This window comes from Danio rerio, chromosome 12 (assembly GCF_052040795.2).
Source record: "Danio rerio strain M-AB ecotype USA chromosome 12, GRCz13ab, whole genome shotgun sequence".
In the NCBI taxonomy this organism is placed as follows: domain Eukaryota; kingdom Metazoa; phylum Chordata; class Actinopteri; order Cypriniformes; family Danionidae; genus Danio; species Danio rerio.
Genome location: NC_141032.1, coordinates 6,667,804 through 6,689,619, shown reverse-complemented (window position 1 = coordinate 6,689,619; position 21,816 = coordinate 6,667,804). Strand labels below are relative to the sequence as shown.

The 21,816-nt window shown below is 36.9% G+C and overlaps 1 protein-coding gene and 1 long non-coding RNA gene across 8 annotated transcripts in view; one reads left to right on the top strand and one right to left on the bottom strand.

Annotated features, from left to right (window-relative positions):
- sgms1b (sphingomyelin synthase 1b) overlaps window positions 1–21,816 on the bottom strand; it is a 48,826-nt gene that overhangs the window by 5,789 nt on the left and 21,221 nt on the right. For 3 of the 7 annotated variants that reach the window (XR_015503543.1, NM_001077614.3, XM_087275274.1), the window contains 2 exon segments: window positions 5,436–6,160; window positions 3,352–3,469 (listed from right to left, as the gene is read on the bottom strand). Coding sequence is in view for 4 of the 7 variants with exons in the window: in NM_001077614.3 (NP_001071082.2) it covers window positions 3,352–3,469; window positions 5,436–6,037 (720 nt within the window). In the remaining 3 variants the exon portion in view is untranslated. 7 annotated transcript variants of the gene reach the window in all.
- LOC147834385 (uncharacterized) lies at window positions 14,483–20,627 on the top strand. The gene is made up of 3 exons (XR_015503829.1): window positions 14,483–16,458; window positions 17,383–19,717; window positions 19,768–20,627. It is a non-coding gene; the product is annotated as an uncharacterized LOC147834385 (long non-coding RNA).

Genomic DNA, 21,816 nt, shown 5'->3' with positions numbered 1-21,816 from the left:
GTTTTATTTAAATGTTAGTATCAATATATTTTTGTGATTTTACATTTTTTAAGGATATCTATGTGCTCCAAAACAGTGACAAAATGTTTATTTAGAAGATATAAACCTGACATAAACATCCAAAGCTTGTAGAAGCAAAGGTTTTTTTCACATCATACTTTAGTTTCTTATCAAATCTTCTGACCAATCAAATGCTCTCTAGTATCTGACATGCCCCGCCCACTTCAAGACGCTTCTCATTGGATTTTCAGTTGATCTGCAAAGGGTGCACTCACACTATGCTATCCAAACCATGCCCAAGTGCTCCTTATAGGGCCCAGGCGCGGATTAGTTGGCTATAATAAAATATAAACATGCTAAAAATTAGTTAAAATGCTTAAAATAACAAAACTTTTAATTAAAATTTTAAAGTTTACAACATTATTTTATTTTTTAAAAATTTAAAAAAATGACAAACTACAAATTGTAAATTTGTAAAACTGAGAATTTTTTATTATTATAATTTTTTAATATATTATTATTTGACCCTGATGCTTGACTCTAGCAATGTCACATTCAATACAATAAACGAGAAAAAAACCTCCCCTACAAGTACATGACACATTTCCCGCTGTATCCCGAAGGAAATGCTAACAACATACTGACAGGATGCATTCAAGGAACAAGATCCCATAAAAGCACTGAGAATTAAAAACCCTGTCAACATCGTTTCCGACACTCTTTCCCTGCCTGTCTTCCTCAATATAAATGGGTTGCTGGAGATTATGGAAGGAAGAACAGATGGAAATAATAGCGCACTTCACTTTTTCCATGAGCGGCTTCTCTGTTCAATGCGAAATATGTCCCTTTCTGACCTCTGCTCTCAGGACATTAATAGAGCCGTCGCAAATTCTTTACATCATCTGCTTAAAACGGAGATGCTCGCCTCTCCTATCCTGTTACACAGAGCCAAACGCAATGACAAATCATACAACTAAATAGAATTGCTAGAAATAACGAACAAATATAGATTCACATACAAAATTTCTTATTTTTTTTCTTTTCAACTTAGTCCATTTATTAATCAGGGGTCTCCACAGCGGAATGAACCGCCAACTTATCCAGCACATGTTTTAAGCAGCGGATGCCCTTCCAGCAGCAACCCATGACCAGGAAACATCCATACACACATGCATTCACACACATGCAGTACGAACAAATGAGCTTACTCGATTCCCCTATACCACATGTCTTTGGATTTGTCGGGAAAACCAGAGCACCCGGAGGAAACCCCCGCCAACAAAATTCCATTTTCCATGACAACGGTGTCAATGTAGCGAGTGTCATTTTCTCTCTCAGCTTGCTGTACATTTTTTTACTCCGCAAAATTCCCTCTTTCTGACTTCTTCGTCATCAGTGGTTTCACCTTTACTGGCATGGGTTTTAATGTTGTAACAGATGATTTGATTACTTTCTCACGCTAATCGAAATGCATCACATGACAGTTCATATGCCGTGCAAACCCGAGACAGGCCTAACCTATACCTGTCAATCCTCCAGTTTTTCCCAGGATTCTACAGTATTTTACAGTTCTACCCCGCTATCATCCCGTAAAAGTATTTTCCCGTATTTCTCCCATGTTTTCAGTCTTTCTCTGAAGAGTCGAGCCTCCCCTATATGCAACCCATACTGCCGAACCACCAGGGGCCGCCCCTTGCTCTTAAATGCGAGTCTGTTCTGTGCGTTCGCTTTGTTTAGGAATGAAAACATGATTAAAAACACTTAAGAATAAATATAAAAAATGGCGCGATTCCCTTTCCTTTTGATTACAGGTGTCGTCGCCCCTCCTATAAAATCCTCAAAACAGTCATATAATGGTGCATGACTGTCAGCTGACGCGCTCCATACTGATAAATAGACGCTGTTTCCCAAACGGTTTCTGTACAGGCAATTTGAAGCGGAGTGAAAGTCTGGGTTTTGGGTGCATGTTAAAACAGACATATACACATAATTAATAATAATAACATAAAAACATGTCGATCCTAGTGTTTTTTTTTTTTTTTTCAAACACAACTAATTTCGTCTTAAATGAGCATAAACAGTTAGGAAAGCAGTCGAATGCTTTCATTATGTTAGATGTGTGCATTTTTTAAAGTCTTTTAAAGACACACCTGTTATTTATTTTAATTAAAAAAATCTAAATAAATGAGAGATTCATTCGTTGCTCTTTAATCAGAATGTGTAAGTGATACAGTGGAGAAACGGCTAATGAGATTTGATAGCTTGATTCTATTTCATTATAATAGCTATTCATTTTAATAAAGCTGTACTGTTTGCTATTGTATTTGCTGCTAATGTATGCATTTATTTTTTCCTTTGTTAATAATAATTTTAAAACAAATTACTGACCATTTAACTGTTTATTTACAATGAAACATCTCCAAATAAACAGTTTTAGTAATTTGGGTATTTAAAAAAAAAAAAAAAAAGGGGAGGGGGTCCCTTATTATGGTGGGCACATCCCTTATTTTCATATCCTAATGTTGATAGGTATGGCCTAACCCCAGCCCGACCCTGTCTAAAATGGTAAAAAATAAGCCTGAACCCGTTGGATCCTGTCAGGTTCGGGCAAAGATCTTCAGCTCTAGTCTAAACCCTCTGTCCATTATCATATATATATATTTTTTTTAAATCTTGAATTAAAGCTCGCAATTATACTGTACAATTAACCATCTTTTTTTTTTTTACATTAAATGAAATCAAATATTGTCAAACACCAAGAAATGTGAATAAAACAACTAAATTGAATTTAAAATGTTGTTTGCTTTACTGCCAGTTGATTGGGTGAGCAAAGTTCAACATTATGAACAGCAGGCTTTAAATTTGGTAATATGGCAAAAAAAATAATGAGTGAAGTTTTTCAAACTAATTTCGAGAGGAACACGTGATATAATTGACTGCAGCTGGCCTCCCATCTACACTCATTAGTTAGCCAATCAGATCTATCATAACTCACTATAAGTAGCCTAGCTAGATTTACTCCCTTATCTTCGTTTTCCGAAGAAACCCCCCCTTCCACCCCTTTCTCCTCCTTTAAAAAAGGGGAGCTCTCGAGAAACACCTGATCTCGTACTCCCCTCACATGCTCTATGGACCTGGCGGGAGCCCTGGGCTCAACTATCTCCGAGCTCAGGGTTCTCTCCCGGGACAGCATGCCAAACCTGCTAACAGTTGTCAAGCAATATCGAAGTGTGAACTCTTGAATAACAATTTAAATACAATACATATGTGATGTTCATTGAAATAGACAAAGCAGTTGTTGAAAGGATTAAAGAGTAAACAAATGATGTAATATAGAAAGATCTATTTTACCTTAGGAGAGCATTTGAAGTGCATGCCAGGCACGGGAAGAGTAGTAATGTACATGGTGATGCACCGGTAGAGGTAGAGCGTCCCGACTATGAAACAGAAGCGTCGAGCAACGATTGATCTGTGGACGGATGACATACAGGGGTTAATTATTTAACATCACACAACATATCACTAGGGAAAATCTCACAGTCATGGTAATGACAACTGAACAAACTTAAAAATGTGAATTATTTTAAATAAATATCATTTAAACAATTTTATGGTGGCACGGTGGCTCAGTGGTTAGCACTGTCCCCTCACAGCAAGAAGGTCGCTGGAATGAGTCCTGGCTGTGTGGAGTTTGCATGTTCTGCCCATGTTCCTCCAGGTGCTTTGGTTTCCCCCAAAGTCCTAAGACATGCGGTATAGGTGAATTGAATAACCTAATTGGCTGTAGTGTATGTGTGTGCATGTGAGAGAGTGTGTGGTTGTTTCCCAACACAGGGTTGCAGCTGGAAGGGTATCCGCTGTGTAAAACATATGATAAATTGGATAAATTTAATTCCAATGTGGCAACCCCTCATGAATAAAGAGACTAAGCTGAAGGGAAAAGGATGAATTATTAAACTATTGTGTTTTGCAAATAATAATTAAGATTAAATGTAAATATAATAAAATGTCAATTGTTATTGGTAAATATATTCTTAGGTGGGGTAATGCGAAATGAAATATTTAATGGCTTGTGGTTACTAAAATGAGTTTAACACAGCAATAAAACTAAATATTGCTTTAATAATTTCCATCTGCGTTCAAGTGTGAATAACAATGTTAAGCATTATAGTAATAATTGTTTAAGTGAATATGAAGATGCGCGAAATTCGGATGGAGGGCAGGAAGTGAAAAACTGAATAGGAGACATAAAGGAAAGTTCGTATTTTTGCTATTTACATGGATTAAATGGAAAATAAGCACATATGTTGGGTATTATCCTTATATCATGAAGAGGGTCGAGTTTTCAACTAAACTAACATATACAGTTGAAGTCAGAATTATTAGCCCCCCTTTGAATTTTTTTCTCTTTTTTTAAATATTTCCCAAATTTTATTTAACAGAGCAAGGGAATTTTCACAGTATGTCTGATAATATTTTTTTTTTCCTGAAAAAGTCTTATTTGTTTTAATTTCGACTAGAATAAAAGCAGTTTTTAATTTTTTAAACGCCATTTTAAGGACAAAATTATAAGCCCCTTTAGACGATATTTTTGTTCTATAATCTACAGAACAAACCATCGTTGCAATAACTTGCCTAATTACCCTAACCTGCCTAGTTAACCTAATTAACCTAGTTAAGCCTTTAAATGTCACTTTAAGCTGTATTAAAGTGTCTTGAAATATATCTAGTCAAATATCATTTACTGTCATCATGGAAAAGAGAAAATAAATCAGTTACTAGAAATTAGTTATTAAAAATATTATGTTTAGAAATGTGTTGAAAAAAAATATTCTCTCTGTTAAACAAAAATTGGGGGAAAAAATAAACGGGGGTGTGTGTGTGGGGGGGGGGGGACGAATAATTTAGGGGGGCTAATAATTCTGACTTCAACTTTATTTTCCAGTCATCAATGTATGATTCCGTAAAGCCTGTTTTTCCTTAAAACAAGCAAATTAATCGTCCAATGGGATTAACTAAATAATCTTGTTCTCACTTTGAAATAAGCAGATTAGCAGATGATTTTGATAGATTTAAAGAAAAACAAGAACACTAATTCTCGCATATTTCTGAAAACAAGACTGGTCTTTACTGGTCAAAAAAATACTTCTTAATTTAAGAATTTTAAAACATTAATAACTAAAACCGTTTTCCAGCATTCTTTGAAACATCTTCTTTTGTGTTCAACGGAGGAAAGTAGCTCATAAACTCATCTTTAACCACTTGAGAGTGAGTAAATATTCATTAAACCATCAGTAACTTCCCCATAACATTTGAAGCTAAAATAGGCCTAGGAAAGAAGTTCTTTTGGTTTAGAGTTTGATTACCCTTTAAAAACTTCCACTAAAATCCAAAAGCCTACACATCTACAATCCATGCCACTTTTAAAAACTCACTTGTGTTTTAAGAGACTCCACTGTATAATCCACAAGACGATCAGGACCATCCCGTTGATCTCGCACACAGTGAAAGCCCACTCCACCCTGCCAAAAAAGTCAAAGAACTTGTCGGGGAGCGGCGGAGTCTCTTCCTTAGGAGGCACGCGTTCGTGAACCACAGAAATAACAACGGTGGTGAACACGAAGCAGCATAAGGCGTAAACCAGAGCCACGGCGGTCTTTCCCCATTCAGGAGGAAACTGTGGAGAAACCGGCTCCGGCATGGGAATCTGCACCAGTTCCTTGTGGAAGCCATTCGCCATGCCGTTCCGTTGAGCCTTGACGCTACTTCCGACATTGCCGTTTTGATTCAACACCATGTGCCCATTGGTGTGTCCATTCATGTGATGCTCGATCTTAAGAGTCTCGATCTTTTCCAATAGTAGACGACCGCCGTCTGAAGTGACTCTAGAGAGAGGAGTCCTCTTGAAGTCTTCTGTTGTAAGATTTAATAAAGCCAGTCCGTCATATTTTCGCAGTGCTTCCGAGTACTCCTGCAAACCCTGATCGGTCAGCCAGAGCGAGACCTCGTCCTCTGACCACGCCGCTACTTTATTCATATCAGCCCTTGAGGTTGAAGGAGAATCCCGGACGCTGCTAGAAAACGCAAGGTGCTTGTCCGATCATGAGGACTGGCTTACAAATTCCAGATCACTCCTACAACCTCTTCAGAGATGTCTGACCTGTAATAGAACGGACATATTAACATGGTTGTTTTGAAAGGGCTCAACTAGATTATCAAGACAGGGGTTTACAATTATTCTTAAGCCGAATTGGTGTTCGTATTGATAATTTTGTCATGGACCTGAGGATGGTTAATATATGTAATGATATTTACAGTTTTATTTACAAGAGTTTGATTTACTTGTCCATTTTGCACATACAGTACTGTGCAAAAGTTTTAGGCCAATGTTAAATCTGTTGTTTTACTGATGGTATACAGGAGCGCAACTACACATTTACTGAGGGGTATGCGGGTTTAAGTTTATGTTTTGTACATTTGTGAAAACAAAAGGATAGATATGGGAGCTCTAAAGAGCAAAAGAACATAAAACGTTATAACTTCTCATATGCAAGGTAAAAGGTCTGTCTTTGCATGAACTATTGACGGAAACTGCTATTACACCCCTCACAAAGTGAAATAAAAAAGACTGCAAAATGTTTTGTGTGAAAAATAAACAGACACAAACCACCCGAAAAGTTCTATTTTAATAAAACGTTATAGGCATTTTTTTTTTTTGTAACTAAAATTAAAATAGTTTTGAGTAAAAAAAGACACCAAAAGCCCCGATGTAGAGGTCTGCATTCCCGCGGGCGCCGCAGGACCCGACCAGATTTCTGCGGCGCGGGAATAAATTTCCGAATAAATCGCGGGAGCGGGTTTAATTTGGGACGGGAGCGGGCTGTCTAGCAATATCGCGGATATTGCTATGCGAATGAGAGAGAGAGAGAGAGAGAGAGAGAGAGAGAGAGAGAGAGCGAGCGAGCTTTGCCTGTGTGTGTGCTTGGTGCTTGTGTGTGTATGTTAGTGCGCGCGTGCGCGAATGAGAGAGAGAGAGCTTTCCCAGATAGCAAAATACACTCGGGCCAGTTCCGGCTAGATTCTCGCCTGCCAGAGACTTACCATGTAGCCCGGCTCCGGCTGCCAGACTCCGGATGCTTGTGGACTCACTGCCCGATTCCGGCCCTAATCAATCGGGCCAGATGCGGCGGCCGTAAGCGAGCCGACGCTGCCGCATCCGCGCCGGAATCGGCCCGAAAGTAATGTGCGCTGCGGCCTGGAGCTGGCGCGACTCAGTATTTATATACCTTTATATAAATTCTTTTGGTATTACATTGGTACTTGATACATGGTATTACAAGCCTTTGAGTAGATATAACAGCAAACGCCTGTGTGTCTGCTTGGTACTTGTGTGTAGGTTAGTGCGCGCGCGCGTATGAGAGAGAGAGATTGGTCTGTCACTGTGTGTGTGTGCTTGGTGCTGTGTGTGTGTGTTTATACAGACAGCTTGGCTGTCTGGACTGTATAGCTGGGGGATTTTCGGTTTTGTTCTCCCCCGCTCTTTAGCGGGATCGGGCGCGGCGGCCAGAAAACGGGGCGGGTCGGGCAGCGGGACAATAAATTCTTAATATAAGCAAGAGCGGTCGGGTTCGGGCTAAAACCAGGCGGGTGCGGGATTCAAAATTTGGTCCCGCGCAGATCTCTACCCCGATGTATCAATATGATACATCATAAATTTTTAAAAACATGTATTTGGTATAAAATGGATCTTGATAAAAGGATTAAACACTTCAGTTCCAAAGACTGTGAATATTCTGACTTTTGTTCATGTGTAAGTTTTAATAGTTTAAGAATCATAATTATCAAGTATATTAAATCTATATAGGGGAATTTTAATCCAAATACTAAATCTGAAATACCTGCTCATGTGAAAAAGGTCTGTACTTACATAAACATACATTTTGTGGGATCCCTCTTATTTTGGCAAAATAATTAATTAATTATAAATAATAATAATAATAAATAAAGAAAAAATTCAGATTAATTTTATGATTTTTGACCTCAACTGTGTATGTATGATTTGACAGTTTATTTTGATCAGTTACATCTACATGAATACTTTACACTTGGCTGTGTGACTGCATGTTATTGTGTTAAATGATTTTGAATTAAACGTTTGTGCCAGCGTATGCAATTAATGGTATATTTTTTTATTTAATAAAATACATTATTATACTTGTATAAAATAAGCAATTTTAACAAAACATATTTATTTATTTTTATTATTTAAATCTTTTAATAAGGATAATTTCAAAAATAGTTTTGGCACAATGGCGCCCCCCCATGTGCAGCGCCCCTATGCGCCGCATATACCGCATACCCCCTTTTTGCGCCACTGATGGTATAATGGATAAATGTTCTCTTATATGATATAATATATGAATCTTTACCACAAAACCAGTCATAAGTGTCATTTTTTTTAAAAATTGAGATGTATACAGGGTGAATAATTGATCTTTCGGTTGATGCATGGTTTGTTCAGATAGGAGTTAGGTTAGCGTTTGAATTATTTTGGTTTAATTTTTTTGTTTTTCATCTTAAGAAGAGTTAAGAAAGCAATATTTGGTGGAATAACACTGATTTTTGACTCATTTTATTAACAACAAACAAATAAAAAAATGCTATAGGTGGCAATTTTGCAATATGAAATTTCAACCAGACCTTTATATAATTAAACATTTCTTTTAAAAACCCTCCAAGTTTAATTGAATTATCAAAATATAAGAAACATTTTATTTGGCAGGGGGAACTAAACGCTAAACTCGGTTCAGCCATTTAACTGATATGAAAAACAAAACTGGAAAATGACAGTTTAAGACAGTTCATGCCAAAAAGTGCATAGAAAACAAAAAGCTCACTAGAATGATTGTACGCACAGGATAATCAGTTATTAATATTTAATGGATTCTCTCTTACTTTTGATCAGCAGCTGCTCTCCTACAAAACTAAAGCTGAAACCAAATAAAAGAAATGATACTACACATAAATACACAACTCTATTCTATATATTTATAACTATATTTTATATTTTACTTTAATATATGTTTTAATATAGTTAATCACACACACAGACATGTGTGTATGTGTGTTTTTGATCAACTATATTAAACAAATATCCATCAATCAACAAACTTCTCAGGAAACACACACACACACACACACACACACACACACACACACACACACACACACACACACACACACAAAGTTCTCATTTATGCAGATTTACATTCATGTGTGCGCAAGTGTGTGTTTGATCAACTATATTAAACAAATACCCAGCAATCAACAAACTTTACAGGAAACACACACACACAGTACTGAAAAAGTTCCCATTCATTCACATTTACATTCTACTACAAATCAAATTTCAAGCATTTCGAAATATTCATCTTACAAACTCAGCCAAGTGTGTCTTAACAAGATATTACATGTATAGGATGGCAAGATTCAGCTACAACATTTAGAAAGCTATGCAAATACATATTAAAACTGCTCAAAATCACATGCAACACTTTTACTCACAGGTTTTGCTTTCCTCCTGAGTTGATGATAACTTAGTCATAGTATAAACTCCTCAAAAGAAACTTTTTCAAACTACGCAACATCGCAGCCACATGGCCAACATGGCTATATATCCTTCAGCTGCATTTAATCTTTTTCCAAAAAAGCCCATATATTACTAAGAACCGGCACGAGCTGAAGCAGAAACGCAGTGATCAGGACCACATGCATCGGCCGACTGAAGAATTCCAGGAGCTGTGGAGTGTTTAACGGGTGTGGCAGCACTGTTTACATTACAGCAGCAGGGGGAAGGGAACTATCTGACACCCACAACATCTGGTTTACGTTACTGAGGATGTGTATGCCATGATTTCATTGGCTACCTTAATGAAGTCTCTTTTGAACCCATTCACTTTGCCACAAATATATTCAAAATAATCTATTTTGTTTTAAATAACAAGATAAATTGTACTTTTTTGGTGAGGTACTTTGTACCCTAATTATGATTAATTATGATATGACAGTATATACATATACAGTTGAAGTCACAATTATTAGCCCCCTTGTATAATTTTGTTACCAATTTCTATTTTATGGAACACATTTCTGAACATAATATTTTTAATAACTAATTTCTAATAACCGATTTCTTTTATCTTTGCCATGATAACAGTAAATAATATTTTACTAGATAGTTTTCAAGAGACTAGTATTCAATTAAAGTGCAATTTTGACTAGACTAATTAGGTTAACTAGGCAAGTTAGGGTATTTAGGCAAGTTTATAGTGTAAAACGATGTTTTTTTCTGTAGATCAGTGGTCCTCAACCACCAGGCTGCAGACCGGTACTGGTCCGTCCGCCGCACAAGAAATCATTAATTATTAATGTTTTATTTATTATCTGAGTCGTAACGATCTTTTATTTTGAAAAGTCTTTTATTTTGAAAAGTTACCTTACTTTCTCGCTTACATCTCAGTCACTTAAGTGCCAAAAATTAATCCACAAGCAGCAAATGGAGCAAGAAACAGATGTCTTTGGAAAGTTTTCTTGCGAAGGGGAAAAGGCCCAGTGAAGGATCCACGAACTGCCAAGGAATGGATCTGCAACCCACGCAAATAATGATGCAACGCAAATAATGATGGCTTTTTAGGGGCTGTTTGCGAACTCTATCTTTTCTAGAGTTCGCCATGAGACCTGAAAGAGTTTGGCTCATGTGGTCAACATTTCAAGAAGATGCTGCTTCATGCACTGCCAAAGCAAATCCATTTTACATACACTTACATTCCTAAAAAAATCTGACATTTTAATATAGTAACACCTAAAATGTTATAGCTGTTGTGTTTAAAACGGTAGAGAAGTTCAGAGTTCATAAATGAGCGGAAAAAGCAAATGAAAAGCTTTCAGACTCCAACTACAGTTTCGTTTTGATAAATTGCAGCGTTGAGCAGTAAGCAGAGAGTAGGTGGTTTTATGTGGGTGTTCAATCGAATTCAACCACATCTGGTCTAATACATTTTAAGCTACCACTGAATGTGTGTAAAGGTAAACAACCTCAAAGCCTGTTGGACACCATTTCAATGATCAGATTGATGAAAACATCTTAAAACTGGGCTTTAGTCAAGTATACATGGGTTGATTGGCATGTAAAGTGACCAACCACAGTCCATTTTGTGTTGGCAAGCCGTTAACGGTTGGTACTTGTATTATCTTAACTTAATATAATATATATATATATATATATTGCAATTCCATGCAAATGTCAACCTTGCCAAAGAATTACGTTTTCACCAAAATAGAGAAACTTTTTTTGTGTGTTCTGTGTAAGCAAGTATTTAGCAGTGCTTTAAAAATACTCAAAACTGTCTCTGTCAATGTTTTCAAACAATCCTATTTGATTAACCAAAATCACACAAGTGCCAATTTCGAATATGTCACATCCATAACGGAGAGAGGTCACATCCATAACGCAGCCTTTTCCTCATAAATGCAAAACATGTCAAATCAAATCAATAATTTTAGTTCTATAGAGAGCCAACTCTTATCCTTTTGATTAACATTGTCTCTTTTGGGGTGTGCAGTTTAATTAACAGAATTTCTACAAAGTATGTTGTATACTGTAAACTATAATTTGTGTGTGTGTGTATGTATATATATATATAGAGAGAGAGAGAGAGAGAGAGAGAGGGGAGAGAGAGAGAGAGAGAGAGAGAGAGAGAGAGAGAGAGAGAGAGAGAGAGAGAGAGAGAGAGAGATACAGTTGAAGTCAGAATTATTAGCCCCCTTCGATTTTTTTTCTTCTTTTTAAAATATTTTCCAAATGATGTTTAACAGAGTAAGGACATTTTCACAGTATGTCTGATAATATTTTATCTTCTGGAGAAAGTCTTATTTGTTTTATTTCGGCTAGAATAAAAGCAGTTTAGATTTTTTTATTTACCATTTTAGAGACAAAATTATTAGCCCCCTTAAGCTATATTTTTTCTCGATAATCTACAGAACAAACCACTGTTATACAATAACTTGCCCAATTCCCCTAACCTGCCTAGTTAACTTAATTAACCTAGTGAAGCCTTTAAATGTCACTTTAAGCTGTATAGAAGCGTCATGAAAAAATCTAGTACAATATTATTTACAGTCATCATGGTAAAGATAAAATAAATCAGTTATTAGAAATGAGTTACTAAAATTATTATGTTTAGAAATGTGTTGAAAAAATCTCCTCTCCGTTAAACAGAAATTGGGGAAAAAATAAACAAGCGCTCTAATAACTTAGGGGGGCTAATAATTCTGACTTCAACTGTGTGTGTGTGTGTGTGTGTGTGTGTATATACACATACATACATATACATATATACATATATATATATATATATATATATATATATATATATATATATATATATATATATATATATATATATATATATATATATATATATTAGGGATGTAACGGTATTGTAAATACCGTCATACCGCAATATAAATTTTTTTCGATATTACCGTAGTCGCTTGACTCGGTAAAACTATAGGTAGAAAATTTGCTCAGGCGAATGAAGCGAATGGGAGGTACCGGAAACTACAATTCCCATCAGCCCAGGCTTGGCCATAATCCCTTGCGGTCTGTTGTCGCTACAGATCCAGTAATGTGGAAATGGAGTGTGCTGCTAGAAGCGGGGATGAAAAAGAGTTGGAAAACCCTAAAGCGGGTGTTGTCGCCGCGCGCGTACTGAATAGCGGTGTTGTCGCGCGAGTTCTTATCAGCTGTGTTGTCGCGCGCGTTCTGATCAGCTGTGTTGTCGCGCGCGTACTGTAAAGCGGGGACGGAGGGTATGTCGCGTCGCGGGGGCACTTTTGATCATTTTGGAAGGGAACTTTCTATCCAAGACTAAAAAGGGCATGTTCACTGCACAGGTTGAGCCCTGTGTGTGCACGTGCCTGCAAGTTGGGGAATACGACTAATCAGTCATAGGGACTGCAGAAACACAGCACACAGTTCAGATTGATGCAGACATGAGATCTCTATCTCACTCATGGTTTGTCCTCTCAAGTGGGGGAAAGACAATGCACAACGTTACCCACTGCTGTCAACCTGGGCCAAGTCATATCTCTCTGTCCCAGAAACCTCAGTCCCAAATGAGAGGGGTTTTTCTGTTGCAGGGGACATTGTAAATACCCAGAGATACCAGCTTTTACCAGATTATATTTATATGATAATTTTCCTTTAAACCCATCTCTATCTAAGTGAGTGAGTGATTAAATGTTGAATGTGATGAGTTTTCAACAATACTATATTGAAACTTAATATTTTTACATGGTTTAATTTATTTTTTTTATTAAAATTGAAGTTCCTGTTTCAAAGCTTACAGATAGATGACTAATTTGTATGTTGTTGACACTTTTGGCACTTTTTTGGAGTATTTTCATAAGTTTTGTTTTTTCCTGTAAATGATTCAATAAATACCGTACCGTGACATTCATACCGAGGTATTACCGTACCGTGAAATTCTGATACAGTTACATTCCTAATATATATATATATATATATATATATATATATATATATATATATATATATATATATATATATATATATAACCTTATAACCTCCCGGTTAGTCTATTGTAGCTCTCTCTATTTTGGGCTGCCTAAGTCTCAGATTGCTTGCCTAAAGTTAGTGCAAAACACAGCACTACAGTATATTTCTATATTTTTATACACAGCTATATTTCGAACAAAAAGCCTGAAATATGCACATCACTTCTATGTTGAGGTCTCTCTGTTGGTTACCGGTGATACAAAGAATCGAATTTAAAATCCTTCTCTTTGTGTATAAAGCACTATATCCCAATGGACATCCAGACAGTCAACACGGTTCTTAATCTTGTCTGTGGTCAACTGTGGTAGTATCTTTTAATTAGGCGAGTTTTTTTCTGCTTTTTTTTATGTTCAACTTTTTTCTCTCTCCTATTATGTGCCTATTGCGGTTACTGTTTGTTTATGCCCATACCGTTTGTCTATCTTTCCTCTGTAAAGCACTTTGTGCAGCCTTGTGGCAGTTGGAGAAATGTGCCATGTAAATAAATTGAACTTGAGTTAGAAATTTGCACAATGTTTAATAGGAGGGGTCCTTATTTCTCCAATGGCGCACATGCGCACACACGCACACACACACGCACACACGCACGCACGCACGCACGCACGCACGCGCGCGCACACACACACACACACACACACACACACACACACAGAGAGAGAGAACATGGTTTCCTTCCTGTCACAACTTGTTGCCGTTTACAAGCCGTACTGCAAAAAAAGTTGTTTTAACCACATTCCTCATTTTGCAAGAAGCAATAATAAATTATAACATTATGGTTAAGAGGAGGGTACAATTGTTCCATTTCTTGGAAATAACTATGCAATGCCAACACACGTAAAAAAAAGAAAAAAAAAACCCTGAAAGTATATCTCTTAAACAAAAGTTATATCAGTGGGTAGAGTGTGGTTTCCTGTGAAGTTCCACAATCTCGAGCAAACCTGAAATCAATTCTAACTGAGTAGATCAAAGATCAATGCATCAAGACAAACATTTTCTAACATTACGCCTTTACTTTTTCTAAGCAGCTATGAAGAAAACTTGATTAATGGAGCTTAAAATATCCCAAAACCATCTTTGTTAATCAAATTGTGTTAACTTGAATTATTAACAATTGTAATATAACAAAACTGAATATTATGTGGCATTAAAATTGATCTGAATTGAATTTTTTTTATTTGAATTTGGTAACTTCTGAACATCTGAAATTTAAGACAAGTGATTTTCTTTTTAAGTTAGAGTTTTATAGACGTTTATTCAAACCTCCGATTTTATTTGTTCTGTCTCTTCTTGATTGATCGTTTGCTTTCCAATAGCGATTGTACAAATCGGCTGATGCTATCATGTCAATATTGACCAAAATCTCTGAAGAATATTTCCAGTACCTTGTTGAATTTATGGCATGAAGGATTAAGGCAGTTCTGAAGGCAAAAGAGGGTCCAACCGGGTACTAGTAATGTGTACCTAATAAAGTGGCTGGTGAGTGTTTATGATCAAATGATTCTTCTAAATTTGCATATAAAGCACATAAACTAAAGAATTACACTAAATATTTTAGCAGCTATTTTCTATAAATAAAGTTTTCAGGGTATAGAATTATTCAGGGTGGTATGGCTAAACATTGACCTTTGAATGACACATGAACAGTAGCTTCTCCTCAGCACAGCGGGGTAAATAAAGTGAAGATAAGCAGACGGAGAATGTGACAGTTAACGTCAAACACTAGTGGTAACTGCTGACTAACAGCTTAATAAAGTGCTCAAGACTGATGCAGCCTGTCTCTCCAGTCATTTGACGGATCTGCAGATGCCATGCATGTTCATTTAAGTGCTATGCAACCTTGGAGAAACAAGAACAAACTGCAGACGCAGATTCGAGGAGGAGTCTTCAAGGCCTTCAGGATATAGTTTTGACTATGAATGAAACTATGAATGAGTAATTCATTCAAACAAGAAATTTACAGTAACAATGTGGCCAAAACACAAAGAGGAAACCAAATGTATAATAGCACAGTTTTGGATGCAATATATCAAGTTTTCTTGTTGTGATATTGCTGAAGCCTTTATCATGATTTACCGTTTAATCACGGTGTGACAGAAGTTACAAAATGGGTTACGATATACATACATTTTGTGTGCTGATTTATTTTTCATAAATTTCCAGAGTAAACAAATGTTTCAAGGAAATTCGATCTACTCTGAGTCTTTTCACGCACTCTCTCAGAACCAATAACTGTAAAAAAAAAATAAAAAAAATAAAATTTTCCTATTTAAAGGTTCAGGACACCCTGGAGAACTTTTTTTTTATATTAACAGATGTGTGTGTGTTGAGCATCAGTTAAGACATTGTTAGCACCTCTCAGCTTTAATTGTGGGGAATACTGGAGAATTTTGAGCTTTTGTCAGCTAATTTCAGCTTCCGGGTTTAAAATGATTTTTGGGGCGGGATCAAAATCGGCGACGTAGCGCAGTACTGCAAGTGCAATGATGACGCGTCGGTTTCTCATTATTATTCATAGCGGAGTTTTCTTATCCTATGAGAAGAGCCGGCTGCTTAATTATTCATGAGAGCATGTGCTTTCCGAAGGCAGACCTGCCAGTTTCAAGCAAGCTGTGAGACACAGACCAACGGCACGCAGTAGCCGTTCATGAAGGCTCGTATGTGTTTGTTTCCATGATCCACGGGGTTTGTTGCATGTTTTTACTCCGCGATCTTGTCAGGGCCGATCATACAGCAAATCTGTGTGTGTGCTGCAAGCATTTTTGTCGGGAGAGCAGTGCGAGATTTGAAGAATAGCGGACGTTGACTTTTATTTTGTAACGGTATCAGAATTTCACGGTACGGTAATACCTCGGTATGAATGTCACGGTACGGTATTTATTGAATCATTTACAGGAAAAAACAAAACTTATGAAAATACTCCAAAAAAGTGCCAAAAGTGTCAATGACATACAAATTAGCCATCTATCTGTAAGCTTTGAAACAGGAACTTCAATTTTAATAACAAAAAAATATTAAACCATGTGAAAAAATTAAGTTTCAATTTAGTAGTGTTGAAAACTCATCACATTCAACATTTAATCACTCACCCACTAAGATAGAGATGGGTTTAAAGGAAAATTATCATATAAATATAATCTGGTAAAAGCTGGTATCTCTGGGTATTTACAATGTCCCCTGCAACAGAAAAACCCCTCTCATTTGGGACTGAGGTTTCTGGGACAGAGAGATATGACTTGGCCCAGGTTGACAGCAGTGGGTAACGTTGTGCATTGTCTTTCCCCCACTTGAGAGGACAAACCATGAGTGAGATAGAGATCTCATGTCTGCATCAATCTGAACAGTGTGCTGTGTTTCTGCAGTCCCCATGACTGATTATTAGTCCTATTCCCCAACTTGCAGGCACGTGCACACACAGGGCTCAACCTGTGCAGTGCACATGCCCTTTTTAGTCTTGGATAGAAAGTTCCCTTCCAAAATGATCAAAAGTGCCCCCGCGACGCGACATACCCTCCGTCCCCGCTTTACAGTACGCGCGCGACAACACAGCTATTCAGTACGCGCGCGACAACACAGCTGATAAGAACTCGCGCGACAACACCACTATTCAGTACGCGCGCGGCGACAACACCCAGCTCTTTTTCATCCCCGCTTCTAGCAGCACACTCCATTTCCGCATTACTGGATCTGTAGCGACAACAGACCGCAAGGGATTATGGCCAAGCCTGGGCTGATGGGAATTGTAGTTTCCGGTACCTCCCGTTCGCTTCATTCGCCTGAGCAAATTTTCTCAGAAGACCTATAGTTTTACCGAGTCATGCGACTACGGTAATATCGAAAAAAATTAATATTGCGGTATGACGGTATTTACAATACCGTTACATCCCTAGAAATTACGAATAACAAATGTAGCAGAGCATTAAATTACTTTATTCCTTTGCATTTTAACTTTGTAAACTATAAACTCATGCGTCTCCTCACGGTTTGTGTCTCATTTTGTGAGCTAACTGTCAACAACAGTTATTCGCTCCCCTTCTCCCCTGCTGGCCACGCCCACTCCTGCCCGATGCTCGCAGAGCTCCACGCCCATTAATCATGCATCTTTTGAAAAAATTCTGAAGTAGACTTTAACCGAAAGTGGGGGGTGTCATGGCCCTTTAACAATTTGACGGGCACAAACGGTCGCAAAAAACTTCTGAAATTGGAGCCTGGGCATGCGCAGAAGGGACTACCAGATGGAGCCAGAGGCGCAGCCACGAATCAAACTTCCAACCAAACTCTTGTACATCAAATCAACCATGCCCCCCGTACTTTTCATTTGACCGCCGATCTCTGCACTACAACAAAGGCTCGCTAACATAAGTATAAGCACTTGCACTTAAAAACACGCAATAATTTACGATTTAAGATGGGCACACTGTGGTCATAAAGAGATGGACATGGTCAGCAATAATACTTAGGTAGGCTGTGGCGTTAACACGATGCTCAATTGGTACTAATGGGCCCAAAGTGTGCCAAGAAAATATCCCCCACACCATTACACCACCACCACCAGCCTGAACAGTTGATGCAAGGCAGGACGGATCCATACTTTCATGTTGTTGATGCCAAATTCTGACCCCACCATCTGAATCTTGCAGCAGAAATCGAGACTCATCAGACCAGGCAACGTTTTCATTTTTATTTTTAATAAATATTTTAAATCACTGAGCAATTAATAAAAATATTTATTTTAAAAATGGTGTGTACTCATTTAAGCCGAGTTCTGTATGTATGCATAAAATAGTGGTTAAAACCAAAAGATGGAACTAAAAGTACAACTCAAACCACAAAAGAGAAGACATGTAATGAAAGCTTTTTAAGTATGACTTTAAATTTCATGAGGTACAACACAAACTTGACCTCATTTGCATGCTTTTTATTCGTTAAATAAATGCACTATGTCTGTGAAATGCATCTGTATATGAGTAACTAGATGAGTAAACTTGTCAGCAGCTAAATAAAGATGTAGAACCATATTGGAGAATGGAAAAGTCAGCTTTGCGTGTATGAACTCAATAACAAGCTTCATCGTTACAGCCCGTCATCTGCTCCGAGTCATATAATCTCATGTGCTTCTTTGGAACATTAACTGAGATGAGGAGAGCTACAGTATTCATTAACTACAGGAATTCGTTTTTTCCAGAACTAAACCTCTCAGCTGTTTAATGATTGTAACTGTATTGTGGAGTTTCCAAACATCAAACGAGAGAAGTTTGCATTAAAAGAATAGAATGCCATGAAACTACATTGTAAAAATAATTCATGCTGCCTTAGATCTTTTGTTGTTGAATCAAATGATCAAAACTTTTCTAGTCATCTTAATTTATATCAATCAAACTGACTTAAAATTTATATTAAGTTAAACTTTGTATAACATAAATAATTTAGTTGAAACCTGATTAACTTACAACCTCAAATCATAAAAAATTTGGGACAATATGAAAAATGCTAATAAAAAAATTATGTAGTGATTTTCAAATTTACTTTTACCTGCATTTCATTGCACACAATATGAACACAAAATATTGCATTTTTGTCTGGTCAATTTCACAAAATTCTAAACATTACAAAGTTCTGGCTGCACAGGTACTTGACTGGCCTGTCTGTAGTCCCGACCTATAGAGAATGTGCTTCAATGGAGAACGTGTGGTGCTTTTTGAAGCGAAAAAATGCGACAATGAAGACCCCCATACTGTTGCCCACATTAAGATTTGTTTGCAGGAAGAATGGGACAAAATGACACCTCAAACACTTCATCACCCTGTGTTTTCAGTCACTAAACGTCTTTTAAATGTTGTGAAAAGGAATGGCAACATCACAAAGTGGTAATGCTGCGTTCACAACAGAAGCGGAAGAAGAGTCAAGCGCGAGTGATTTACATGTTAAGTCAATGCAAAGAAGCGAATAAACATCCTGCAGCGTGAATAGTGCAAATTGTGCAAATGGCGTGGCACGAATGGTGCACTACATGCGTATATGGCGCGATTTGTGCAAATGGCGTCATATGCGCGAATTGAGCGTTTTGTGCGAAACGCTCAAGTTTAAAAATCTGAACTTCAGCGGACATTCGTGCTGCGTTAACCAATCAGGAGCTTGCTCTCGTGGAGGCGTGATTATGACGTATCGCCTGTTGTTGGTGTCCTGAGGAAAAATCCTCCTGCACACACCGACAACCAAACTGGGCTTGGCTCAGTCAGAAGCACCACTGAATGCTTCCATCATCCAGGTTAAGTTTCTGAAGGAGTTTATGAGCTCACAGGGCTGAGTGCACCTCTGAAAGGATCTAGTGGACTCAGACACTGCTCCAAACGAATCAACGCTGTTTTTCAGCCTTCATAAAGCACATAAACACAGTTTTTTTAAAAAAAATAAAATCCATGTTAGCCATTTAGCAACGAAGCTAGAGTCGCCGGGCAAACAGAAGCCCTGCCCAAAGTGAATTTGACACACGAATGAAGCAGATTTTGATGCGCGTTCCGCGTCTGGTGTGAACACCAAATTCCAAATTTTTTGAAAAGTGTTGCAAGAATAAAATTAATGTTTATTTGTTTTTTAAGTGCTGTTGTATTGTCTGCAATGAAATACAAAAAGTAAATTAATAAATCACTTCTTTCTTTCTTTTTATTTGTGTTTCCATACTGTCCCAACTTTTTCTGATTTGGGGTTGTATTAAAGGGGAAATTAAGCACTCAGTCAAGTTTACATTATTTTGTACATTGATATCCATTTTAATGGAAATGTAAATATTACAAACTCGATTAATGTAACCATTAAGCAGAAAACTGCATGTTTTACTATAGATTTTAGACCTAGGGCGCCGACATCTTGGAATGTTACGGTGTCTGACGTCACAGAGTTGGTTCCATTCCCTCAGCTGAACAGATACAGTGAAAGTCATAGACTGACCACAGAGAATGCAAAGCCTAACGTAACCCAGTGCATGATGTTGTGGACGTGGAGCTGCCTCAAATACAAGCATCAGATGTGTGTCTAATATAAAAACATATATATATAAAAACATATATATATATAATATATATATATATATATATATATATATATATATATATATATATATATATATATATATATATATATATATATATATATATATATATATATATATATATATATATATATATATATATATATATATATATATATATATATATATATTTATTTATTTATTTATTATTTTTTTTTTTTCCTATTTTTCTTCTTTCCCCTTTTAATTGCTAATCGCTTGATGCGCTTTGGTCCACTCTCTTTATTACGCTGCCTGTCTGGGTTTTACATCCCTGAAAACATTACCTAGTGTAATGACCTGTAAAATAAAAATCTCAAGGCATTTTTGTGCATGCTGGAATTCATTCAGTAAATGTGTTTCTATTGTAGATTGTGCAAAAAAAATTCTTATCGGCTTATATCCTACTCAGTTGTGTGAATAATTATTATTTTTTGCCTGCATTTGCAAAAATTTGTTCACATCTTGGCATTTCCAGATAAATGTAAACACACCTACTGGTAATCATCAGTATTAAAGATTGAAGCGTACCAAAGCAAAACAGTCTGTGTGTGCAGGAAGCAGAACACTATTTACTACAGTATTATTTTTAGTTCACAGCCATTGCAAATGTGGAAGTAGGGGTATTAACTTTGCATTCTCTGATACACTTCAACTAATATTGGCAAGATAGCCATCCCTGAGTTGCTTTGCATGAAAATCACCAAATGTTTCAGACTTCCCGATCTTTTCTGGGCCCAGATTCACTTGTTTTTATCCCCTCGTTAAAATGCATTGTTTGTATACCTATAGAAAATTCTTGATGATAGTATGAGGGGAATTTGAATCACAGGAGCTCATTTGGGACAAAATACTATAATATATTAGTGTATATAATAAAGTGATTTTTATTTTATTCTTTGCCATACTGACAGCGACACTTCCAATAGAAATGTGCAATTAAACACTAATTAGGTATGGGCAATATACATCGCATCACCTAAAATTTTTGAGGTCGTGCCATGTGTTGTCCAAAAAGTCAAAGTATTAATAACTGTGACAGGCCTAGTTTCATATCTTTTAATATTTATTTTGTCTACCACTAACCACAGACACTACATTGGACAGCAAACAA